Below are 11,886 nucleotides of genomic sequence, written 5' to 3'. Positions count from 1 at the left end.
CAACTTTCTCCATTTGGCAAGGAATGAACTCAGTGAGTCTTGATTCTTTCTAGGGACATGCTCAGATATATATATATATATATTTTTTTTTCAAACAAAGCTCTGCGTCAGCTTTTTATCTTTTAAAAGACTGCAGATTACAAAAGGTAAAAAGATAGAGTGAGATTTTGAAGGTCATTTTGTGTAAACGAGTGCTCTCATCTCTCAGAACACAGTGCCTCTGTTGGAGAGCTATTTTCATTGTGTTTTTTAAACCCTGACATGTAAGAATTACACAACTTTTATGTCCACACAAATACAGTTACAAATCTCTTACTCATCCGTCACAGCAGTTTTACATTTGTAGCCTTCCCCCGCACATCTTTGCAGAACGTACCCTCTTGGATAGTAGTTGTGTTTCTGATAACCAAGGCTGCAACATCCTGCTTCCGTCCTTTTTATTTTATTTACAGAGGTCTCATGTTTCGTCCAAAAAGAAAAAAGTTATGTTAGGAACAACAAAATGACACCCCAAATAGGCTGAGCTACAAACATGGAGGTGTGTAAATTAATCATTTGTTAATTAATTCATGTGCAAAATAGTCTTTCGTGAAGACAGTTCTTGGGTGTCTGGTTGTGTGTAGGTGTTTGGCAGAGATGTCTTTGGTGTGATTCAGAGAACATACAAAACACTTGCTCAAAAGTAAAACCTCTTCTTTTTTCTTCTTCTTTTATTTCCACGATTGTCTTTAAAAGTGGAACAAACCTTTCTGAAAACTTTCTCTACATTGTCCACTTAAAAGCTTCCGGTTTGCTAAAACTCTGTTACCAGGGGAATAACTCTCTCCAGACTTGCGTCAAAGCGGCATTTTCGAAGTTTCACTATTTGCTGTCTAATAAATTAACGGTTTTTATGACCTCTGCAGGCTTTTCTCATTTCTCTGCTGCTTGAGTCATACGCCTTCCCTTTTTCTATCACACCATATAGACATCTGTGTCAAGGGGCAGAAGTTGCTTCAACCTAATTGACTTTCTCTTTTCGTATTGTCCTGAAATGACTTTTTCTCTGTCTCAACTCTCCCCTCCCTCCCTTCCTCGGACGTTCTCCAGCTCTGCCCAGTCTCTGTCTCAGTCTGTAACTGTAGCTCGTGTTTTTCTCTCCCTCCCACTCCCTGCGACGTATAGATACTGCATTGATCAGACACACGCGCACACACACGCACGCACCGAGCCTCCCACTCCTTTCATCATTGATTCGCTGTGCTCTGCTTGCTGTTTTTTTTTTCTTCCTCCCTTTGCTCCCTCCTTCCTATTCTCTTTCTCCCACTGTGCGGCGGCACTTGTTGAATACAGCCCTTGGAGAATAGAAAAGAGGGGAGCGAAGCAGAGAGAGATGATGACAAGGAGGCAGAGGGAGGCTTTGAGACAGTGAGCAGCAGAGAGAATGGGTTATAGGAGGATTTAGAGACAGGAAGAGAAAAATCAGTCAGAAAGCAGAGAGAGATCTTCGAGACGGCGGGAATGACACTTTAAGTGAAAGAGAGAGCTGGCCAGACGGAGAACGTCAGAGTGCTCTCCTTCCGTCTGAAACTACTCCACCTTCGTCCTGCTCCTGACTCTTGCTGGCGTGCTTGTGTGTGACAAGTCTCCATGGTGTGTTTGAAACAGAAGACTGGCTTTACACAGGTCAGAACTGTCTGGGCTAACTGGTGGGCATATTTGTGCATGCTAGCAGAGGAAAGTTATGCACTGGTTTCTCCAGGTGAGGGCTTGGGTGCCAGGTTACACAGTAATTTCCCTATACAGCCTACTCCGTGTGTGTGTTGATTTATGCATGCACACTTTTATGTAAGTAAGCCAGTGCATGTGTGTCTGTATAGAGAGAGACTGTGTGTGTTTGTGTGTTAAAGAGGCGGTGACATTTTTTCAGTTTGTATTCCTGGAAACTGTTCTGCAGCATTGCTCAATAATGAAACTGGTGTGTTTAAGTATGTGTGTGCATGCGTTGGGGTGGGGGCAAAGACAATGATACAAGGTTCATGGAAGTAACGAAGGTGCGGATATTCCTGGAGAATGTGCTGCGAAGGATTTCAAGGAACTTTCTATGAAAAAAAATAGGAAAAGCTGACAATGAAAAAGTTTAGAGTCAGCAAAATGAAGTAGGATCTGAACTCTTGACAGAAAGAACTAGAGTTTTGTTTTGTTGCTGAAAAAAGTTGTCAAGGTTAACTTCATGACCACCAAAGTCCACGAGGTTGGAAAACTGTTTTCGAGGCGTTAAATGCAGTTCTTGGAACGCGTCAAGGTTTCCTGGTATTCAAGTCATGTTAAACAACATAGCCTTAAGACGTTTCACAACATTTCACACACTTACAGTAGGCACGGCATTGTTTTTTTTTTTTTTTTCCTGTGTGTGTGGAGTGACTTAGCTCCTCCTTCCTCTCTCCTGTCTCAATCTCTCACCCACTATCTTCACATATCCATCTTTTCTTTCACACTCCTCTCACTTCTCCCTCAACGGCATTCATTTTCTCGCTTAATTCCAACTCCTTGCTTCCTCTTCTCAGTTATTGCTTCTCTCCTCTCTACCTTCATTTCTCACACGTTTTCTATTTACTCAGTAGTTTGCTGCTTTTCTCAAACAAGCTCCCATACATTCTTTTTCTTCTGTTGTTGTTGTTTTGGTTGTACAGATGCCTCTCTCGGTGGCAGAGACTGCAGCGACTATCTGAAAGCCTCCCTCTGTGGCCAATATGGCCCAGCTGCTCCAAGTGGAGATCCCCAATTTTGGAGCCACAGTCCTGGGTTCCCTTAATGAGCAGCGTCTGCTGGGACAATACTGTGATGTATCCATACTGGTAAAAGGTGAGTTACTATAAATTCTGGGGATTTTTTAAAACTATGACTTTGTGTTTAAATCAATATTCTCAACTTCTTTTTTCAAACCAGGCCAGGCTTTTAAAGCCCACAGGGCCGTTCTGGCTGCCAGCAGCCTCTACTTTCGTGACCTCTTCAGCAGCTCAACCAAGACCCAGTTTGAGTTGCCTTCCTCAGTCACCCCTGCTTGCTTTGAGCAGATCCTGGGTTTTTGTTATACAGGGAAGCTAACAATGGCAGCAAGTGAACAGCTGGTTGTCATGTACACAGCTGGCTACCTCCAGATTCAGCACATAGTTGAAAAGGGCATGGACCTAATGTTCAAGGCAAACTCACCTCACTGTGACTCGCAAACTGCAGGATCCTTGGAAGAAACAGGATCTGAGCCACAGAGTCCTCTTAATAATAGCAACAGCCTTTCTGTGGCTACAGTTTTGGGGACCTCAAGCTGGTCTACAGCATCCTTACTCATCCCGCAGCGCAAGATTAAACTAGAGGGCAACGATCCAACACCAATTTCAATGCCCTCAACCCCAAGCAAACTGTCAACATCAGAGTTAGGGAGCCGACTAGCAAGGGCCACCTCGCTCTTCTACACAACGGCTGGAGGGACCCCCATTCCAGGCATGCCTTCTTTCCCATTTCAAGGAACCAGTGGAGGAGGAGCGGGAGGAGGAACAAGCTGTGAAAGATCCAGTCCAGGAGAGTCCAGCCTGCCCACCACCGACAGTCCCACATCCTACCAGAACGAGGATGAGGAGTTTGAAGAAGAGCCATATGATGGTATCACTGAGGATGGTTACAGTCACATTTATGGACGTTCAGCTAACCCCTATGGAAGTGAGTATTATAGTATGCTTTAAGAATCTCAGTCAAGTGTTACTCTTTTTAGTTATACATAGGTTTATGTGGGGGTGTTTATATATTGCATCTCAAATTCAGGAATTTGTCTTCGTCAGACAGTATTTCTGATACTTCTTTATGTAAAAAAAAAAAAAAAAGCTCTAATTGTTTACAAAGTATATCTAAATGTGTAGTTCCTGTGAAAGAGCAGCTCTCACACACTTGGCTTGAAGTATGCTCTTGAAGAGTCTTACCCCTTCTCCTACATCACAGAACCCCCTTCATTAAACATTAGGGATGCATAATATTATCGGCATAGTATCAGTATCGGACGATATTAGCGATAAAGTTAAATATTGGACATTGGCCATTCCATCCAAATAACTCACCGATATAAAAGACGCTGTTTTTTTATGACCACCCAGTGACAAGGATGCCTGCAGTGCCAGTACAACACTATGACGTCACGTGCGCCGTTGAGTTTAGATTTGTGAAAATGTACAAATTTGCACTGTTCAAGTGTTGTCATTGTGTTAAAGTAAATGTCATGAATAAATTTGGCATTAAACGTAATCCAAGTTGAACTGTTAAATAATTTTCATCCCCCTTTTTAGCATCTACATTTGGTAGCAGCCCAAACTGACAAAGGCCATAAGGAATAATGTAGTATTTTAATTCCACAGCAGAGAAAGCTATGTAGTCTCTGTAAGTAGGCCTAGGACGGAAAAAAATCAGTATTGGTATCGGTTATCGGCCAAATAAGTTTTAGCATATCGGCCAAAAATCTAATGTCGATTCCTATTAAACCTACAGACTGTCGAAACAAGGGGAAGAGGTGAAATGGGATTCAGCGTTTAACTCCTAGCTCTTTGTTTTCAAATCAAGGACTCCCAGACGTTCACCGTCATATTTTGATATCAAATTTTATCTTTCTGCTCCTACTACTGTAAGTGCATTACTTGGTCATCTGTCCGCGGCTGATGTTGGAAATTAATTTGATATCAGACCAATTTAAGACCAAACTCGACATGACTTGCAAAAAATAAATGTACAGTGTGTCCAGACTTGCCACAGATCAGACAAAAGCAAAAAAGTACGTTTGTTTTATCCCACTTACATTATTTTATCTTTCATAAATCGTTTATTCTTCATATCTTGGAAGAACAGACGTGGTGCCTCCTAAGTGCGTGTGGGTCCTCTCAGCTTAAAGATAGCCTTATGGAAAAGCCATCCGTGTGCACAGTGACCAACAACACAGGTGTCATCACATCCATGGCAGCTGGTCTGCATTGCATTTTAGAACGTTTATTTCTTTTAACCATAATTTCACGCTGATGTAGAAATCTCTACTCACACAAGCATAAGATACATTTTTGTGAGTGCGTATATGTGTTTGCATTCACATTCCAGGAAAATCACAATCACAGAACTGACACAATAAATGTGCTCAGATTCTCTATAAATCTTCAAACCCTTCAGCTGGAAGGCATGACACGTCTTTGTTGGATTCTAGGGTTTCAGAAATTGATGAAATCCACTCTATCTGCAATCAGTCAGAGCTCCGCAGGGTGACATTGTTGGATATTTGAGAGCCACACACACATCTTTCCTGCATGTGTGAGTGTATGCGCGTGCATTTTTGTTTCAGCTTACATTGTGGGGACCAATTTTACAAAAAATCCTACATTGTGGGGACCAAAGCCTGGTCCCCATAAGGATAAGTCTCGTTGGGGGTTTAGAGGTTAGGTTTAGAACTAAGTTGTGAATTGCGGATGGGTTAGGGTTAGGCTTGTACTAGTAATGTTAGTTTTAGGGTAAGGGTCAGGGTTAGGCTATAGAAATGAATGGAAGTCAATGCAGAGTCCCTGCAAAGTACAATTACGAGAACGTGTGTGTGTGTGATAGAGATGTCTTCAGACATATAAAGATTAATCGTCATTTTCAATTATGTGCACGTGTTTGAATCAGTGTATTAGTTTCTCTTGTCCTCTGTGAGATGTGATGTTTGTGTGTGCTTCCAACTCATCTTAGAGGTTAGGACAAAACATTTTGGGTGGAAGAACCCAACACCCATTCTGGATACCACCCCCCTTCCCTCCACAACTCATATTACTTATGCCGCATCCTGACTTATCTGCGATACATCTGCAGTAGTCTAAAACATTTATGAAACACAACAAACTTGCATCGTATTACCTCAACCTGCTGTACTAATTAATTTATGATTGCTTTATTTTGATAATGAGTTAGATGGTAGGAAGTGAAGTGTATGCCTGTGGTGTATACGTTTTTGTTCGGTGACGGTTTAAAAAGAAATTACTATTTTTTTTTATTGTTTGTTTCTGACTTCATTAGTTCAAGACAAGACAGAGATGGCAGCGGTTCCCTTGACCTTAGAGAATCGCAACTGTGTCCTGATCCGCAGAGACCTGGTGGCTCTGCCTGCGAGCCTCATAAACCAGATAGGCTACCGCTGCCACCCTAAGCTCTACACCGAGGGGGACCCTGGAGAGAAGCTGGAGTTGGTCGCTGGTAGGCAAACGCGTTCACTCGTGCACATTTGCTAACAAACATTTCTCATGCGCTAATTCCAAGAGTAGTTTGAGGCAGCACATTTAATTTAGATTAAAAATCAATACCTGTAAAATTAAATTTCCCTGATATTGTATCGAACTAATAAACTCAGGATGTTAGAAGGTTTCATCACTGCTGAGCAGACTTTTTATATACATCTGAGGAAAAGCCGAGCATGAACTGGATAGTTTTTCTCCAAGCTGTTGGAGGTTAAACTCTCGTCATTTTGTATACATTTTAATCTACATTTGGATTAAATTGTATTTAGATGTCAGCACCAATAAATTCGCTTCCTCTCACAAATTGAAAGGCTGTTGAGCTAAAGTGGTATCTTGTACACGTTCACACAGAGGCCAGAAGAAGGTCAAGAAGCACAAATGGTGTGCATTAAGTTATTCAGATTGGTTTGTATAATGGATTTAACCCATGTCATTGCCTCAGACTGTTTGAAAGGAATAAAACAAAGCTGCGGAGTTTCTTCGAGGAGATTTAGGACTGTGACACAAGGACAACGATCTCTGCAGTTGTCATCAATCAGGCCTTTATGGAAGAGTGTCTAGATAGAAGTCAGTCGGAAGTGAAAAGCATATGACTGCCTGCCGGGGGTTTGCCAAATGGCCCTTACAGAACTCAGAGAGAGCGTGAGTGGAAAAATGTATGATTAGACAAAAAGTGCATGTTGTGGTCCAGCTGTCAGATATTGCTCTTAGCGGTCACAACAGCAACTTTCAATGAGAATGTACGGCTCAGCATGTACAGAACGCAGTCTCGTCATTGGGGTGCGGCCAAAAAAAAGTTACATTTATTCAGGAATAAATTGTTTCTGGCAAAAGTATTGACGCTCAAATGACGCACTTGTAATTTTCTGATAAATACGGAGCCATAGGGCTTTTTTAGGTTGTTACCAGAGATCATAAAGTTATTACACAATCAAATCCATTTATTGCACAACTCATTTTAATTTGAAACAAGAAAAATCATAATAAAGATCTGTACCGTATTTTTCGGACTATAAGGCGCAATTAAAATCCTTTATTTTTCTCAAAAATCAACAGTGAGCCTTATAATCAGATGCACCTTATGCATTAATTCTGGTTGTGCTTACTGACCTCTAACCAATTTAATATGGTACACGGCGCTCAAAAATCTGTCAAAATTAACTTGTTTCGCTTAATGCGCCTTATAGTCCAAAAAATACAGTACTTTATATTTCTCATCATCTTGCCAATAGTAGAATGTAATGAGTACAGAAAGGAGTGTTGAATGCCAATTTACTACCATCCTTTTCTCAGTTTCTGATTTTAGTTTAAGCTGCTGACTCTTTGTTTAATTTGTTTAAAGACTTAATAACTAAAACATGAACTGAAGCCAGAACAAATGAGGCATTGATAGCAAATCAGTAGCATATAGCATCATAAGCAATTGCTTTTCTGTTCATGCCACACAGGTACCCAAGTGTTCATGACACGAGGTCAACTGATGAACTGTCATCTATGCGCCGGTATCAAACACAAAGTCTTGCTTCGCCGTCTCTTAGCCACATTTTTTGACAGGTGAGTATAAATACAAGTGCATGTGTGCATTAGTCTGTGATCTGTGCAGGACTTCAACACTGCTGCTGTTCTCACAAAGCTACTTTCACACTCCATCTGTGGCCATGTTGTGCAATGCAGATAGTTGTGTATGTTTCCATGCTGATCTCATGCACTGTGGATAGCTGCTGCTGACTCTGCCCCCTGGTGTTGACTCTGTGTTCCTGCAGAAACACTCTGGCCAATAGCTGCGGGACAGGCATCCGTTCTTCTACGAGTGACCCAAGTAGGAAACCCCTGGACAGCAGAGTCCTTAACGCTGTCAAACGTAGGTTATATTGTGCAGATTGTCTGAAATATGGCGGAGAATTTGTGCAGCTTCTCTTGATGTTTTTTCTTCTTTTTTTTTCTTTTCCAGTGTACTGTCAAAACTTCAACCCAAACTTCAAGGAGAGTGAAATGAATGTGATTGCTGCTGACATGTGCACAAATGCAAGGCGCGTCCGCAAGAGGTGGCTGCCCAAGATCAAGTCCATGCTGCCTGATGGCATGGAAGTGTATCGTGCAGGGATGGGCATGGGCGCTGGTGTAGGTCTGAGCCTGGCGCTGAGTGCCCCTCAATCAGGAGTGCCCCTCCCCTTTGAGCATGACTTCAAGGCCCTAGAGCAAAGGTTGTATCTGGATCGCAAGGACCCTCACAGGACTCAAACAGACGGCAGCCCTGGCTCTGTCGTGGTTGGAGCCGAGGCTGATGGTGAAGGGGAGGCAGCAGTTCAAGAAGAACAGGATGAAGACGAGGATGAAGCTGGGTTGGAGGGTGTAGACGGATCACCGGGGGCGCCGCTGTTAGTCACAGTGGGTGAGGCAGGCGTCACGCCACCTAAGCAGGATGTGGAAGGTTTTGAACAAGACCTGAGGGTGAACGGACAGTGAATGTCTTTTTGGGATGCATCTCAAATTGTGAAACCTTTTCTTCTTTTCGCTCTCTAACGCTAGCATCTTGTCCTCCACTCATTCTCCTCTGTGCTTCCTGAACAGGAGTTTTCCAGCACAAAAGCTGCACTCCCTAAATCCTATTACCAGAAACCTGCCACACATGCATGCACTTGTGTGGGCTCACATTCTTGCCAATAGGAGAAGGAAAACACTGACAGTAGAAGTGCACACAGGCATGGCCGATTCAGAAAAACAAACTTTCTGATACACCCCTTCATTTATCTTTTGACTAGGCACTTGGTATTTGGGCTTCTGCTGCTATGTAACAAAGATGTCACTGCATTGTAAACAGCTGTAATGATTCATCACGTCACCGAGTACAACAGCTAAAGCAGCTTTGCTTGCAGTTGGCGTAATGGTTTGAAAAACCATTTTATTAATTTTAGTTTAGAAAACTGCAACCGAGAACAACCCAACATTTAGGAGACATGGCTCGTTAACAAGAGCCATGTTTACTATGTTTGCCCACTTGACATCAAACTACCGGTAATCTTTATGATCATAAGCAGTATTACAGTAAAAATGTGTGTACTGTGATAACACCGTTTAACAAACAGCATGTCACATTTATGGTAAAGAATATGCTAAGCTTTGCTTCGAAATCCCAAAACAAATATATCACTTTTATTTATTTTTGTTATGCATATCCTACCATTACATATCAAATTCAATACGCGATGCCTGTGTCTGCTCCAGACCGCCCCTCCCAACATCACACATGCAGATTTACACACACCTGCCGTTTCTATATAACATAAAGAGTCCAGAAGTTGCACTGCTTTTGAACACTGCAAAAAAAAAGGTTTTAGATTTTATCATTCTGATGAAACAAAACAAGAACAATAACATGTACTAAAGTCAAGACTTGCATGCATTATTCCAAACAATTAGTGAAAACTGCAGCAAAGCCACAGTCGTGCATCTAAATAAGATAACAGCTACAGTTGCTTGGAGCTATGCCGTTAAAACCAGGAGGACTTTCTCCATTTTTATTCTGGGCTTCAACCTCAGTCTTAACAGATTGTTAAAACTGGCTTTGGTGCAGTCGAGGGTTGACTGTGCACATTATGAGTTTTCGAATCCCTGTGTTTTAGCTACAGCGTGTGCTGTCACCTTAAAAAGAGGAGAATGAATACATGGAGCAGAGAGAGGAAGTGCACTACACTGAGCGTTAGAAGTATTAAAAAATGCCAGAGAGAAGCACTCTTCCACCTTGGAAGTGGTGTGATATATGCTGAGACTACACAGTTCTGCTTCCATCCTGGTTTTTTTTTTTTTTTTGTCCTTGTGGGGAAAACGGGTGGGTGGGTAAATTATTAGACTTTTAAGAGCAATGTATGCTGGCTTATTGCATTTGCACTTAAGAAGGATAAAGAGTGGAGGGGAAACTGAGGGGTTGAGCAAAAGACGAGCCTGCAAAGACTGCAAATTACCACCAAGTTATCCTGATTACCTACTAATCAGGCGGTTTGTGGGCTAAGATGAAAACAACGGGTCTTTCTGATGATCACTGTTTCTATGTTTTTGATGGGGGAGAAGAGCCATGCTTTGGTCACACTTTTTAATGCTTGTTTTAATGTTTGTTGCCACGATATGGACACAGTCCAAACAGCCTTTCTTTCTTTGGAGTTTCATGTGCTAAACAATTTGCTGGTGAATGTTTCCCCTCTTGCTTTGGTTTTGTCTGCAGTGAAAGTGCATCTAATCACAAGAGCAGACCATTTGTTTCGGATACTGAACCGGAAGCCATTTTTAGCTATTGTGGAAACATGGCCATCTCTGAAATGGTTGAAAGTAAAATCTACTTATTTTTTTCTGCAGATGGGAATGCACAAATTAAGTGCAGCGCACCCCACTCCCCCCCAACTGTATATTTGATCTGTATTCACGTTTCAGTGATGTGCCATTTCGAAGTTTGGGCCAGATTTGCCTCCCAAGTGTCTGTCCTCTTAAGTATCTTTAGGGTAAGCTTTAAAATGGCCCTGCACAAGAAACACAGGGTCGTGTTTGCACTAGTTGATGAAGTTTACATTTTCTTTCTTTCTCTCCTGGAAAAAATGTGATCCACCACACAGAAGATCCAGGGCTATGACAGAACGGCCAAGTTGATGGATGAATGTAAACTGTAGCACTGCTTTGGTGAAGGTGTCCTTTTGTTTTTTAACTGTAAATGATAGAATATCTTTTCTTTTGCCAAACATGTGGCTCATAATTGACAAACCTTTCAAATTTACTGACAACATGGCTGGATAATGCTCTTATCCAAAACAAAATGTTCAAACTAATGCCAACAGGTCTTCCAGTGTAGTAGAGAGTGTCTCCATAAAAAAGTGTAAAAATGTGAGTTTAAATACTTTGTGGGAATTTTTTCCCAGTGTTGTTTATTTTCCATTGAACTCAACAATTATATATGTATCTAATGTTGAAATTACAAAATTAAGTTATATATTTTTTAGTTTATTCACCAAACACTGCTCTTGTAAGAAAATAAAGATATTCTCTTGTCTGTTGGATCCACTTAATCCTAATTACTTCCAGTTTTGTCTTACTTTTCCAGTAAAATGTATATGTATAAGTACTTGCCACTTTATAAACCAGTCACCTTTAAACCGAAACAGGAAAGATGCAGAAAATCTTAGATCTAAATTAATAATATTGTTTTATTAAAATGATGCCAGAACAAGGAAATTACGCGCAGATGTATTTGGAATTATACAAACCTGCAGTTCAGTTTGTAATAAAAGAGAAAATTGAAGGAATCTGTGGTGAACAAGAAAAAAAAGGGAGTTTGGAGCAGTGCCTTAGACTGTAAAAGTGTGGGTGTGTGCCATAATTATTCTACATATACAAACTAAATCAACGACCCTGGTGTAGATAATTAGATTATAAGCAGGTTTTCAGACCGCCTCTTATGATCTTCACTATTTTATTTACATGTATCAACATAATGCTCTCCATCCTGTCATTTTAAGCAGAAAGCAAGTTTGATCATAAACTCGCCATACTAATGTCAGCGATTTAATTCAGCAGCTATTTGAATTAAAGCAGTGAGACATTTGCATATAAATAACAACATGCTGAAAAT

General features: G+C 41.2%; 1 protein-coding gene across 1 annotated transcript; it reads left to right on the top strand.

Annotated features, from left to right (window-relative positions):
• The first annotated feature begins 1,309 nt into the window (after positions 1-1,309).
• LOC119424935 (nucleus accumbens-associated protein 2) lies at positions 1,310-10,040 on the top strand. Its single transcript, XM_037692456.1, has 7 exons — positions 1,310-1,665; positions 2,673-2,844; positions 2,929-3,696; positions 6,055-6,231; positions 7,721-7,826; positions 8,036-8,133; positions 8,224-10,040. Exons 2-7 carry the CDS (start codon positions 2,733-2,735, stop codon positions 8,736-8,738), a joined length of 1,776 nt encoding a protein of 591 aa, XP_037548384.1. The 5' UTR covers positions 1,310-1,665; positions 2,673-2,732; the 3' UTR covers positions 8,739-10,040.
• The last annotated feature ends 1,846 nt before the right edge of the window (positions 10,041-11,886 follow it).

Source organism: Nematolebias whitei, chromosome 18, assembly GCF_014905685.2.
Source record: "Nematolebias whitei isolate Nwh7 chromosome 18, NemWhi1, whole genome shotgun sequence".
Taxonomy (NCBI): Eukaryota; Metazoa; Chordata; class Actinopteri; order Cyprinodontiformes; family Rivulidae; genus Nematolebias; species Nematolebias whitei.
The sequence above is the reverse complement of the archived record's forward strand: the minus strand, read 5'-3'. Positions and strand labels throughout refer to the sequence as shown.

Coding starts and splice junctions, on each gene's coding strand:
- LOC119424935 (XM_037692456.1), top strand. CDS start 2,733: ATGGCCCAGCTGCTCCAAGTGGAGATCCCCAATTTTGGAGCCACAGTC. Junction 3,697..6,054: donor TTCAGCTAACCCCTATGGAA/GTGAGTATTATA, acceptor TGACTTCATTAG/TTCAAGACAAGACAGAGATG. Junction 7,827..8,035: donor TTAGCCACATTTTTTGACAG/GTGAGTATAAAT, acceptor GTGTTCCTGCAG/AAACACTCTGGCCAATAGCT.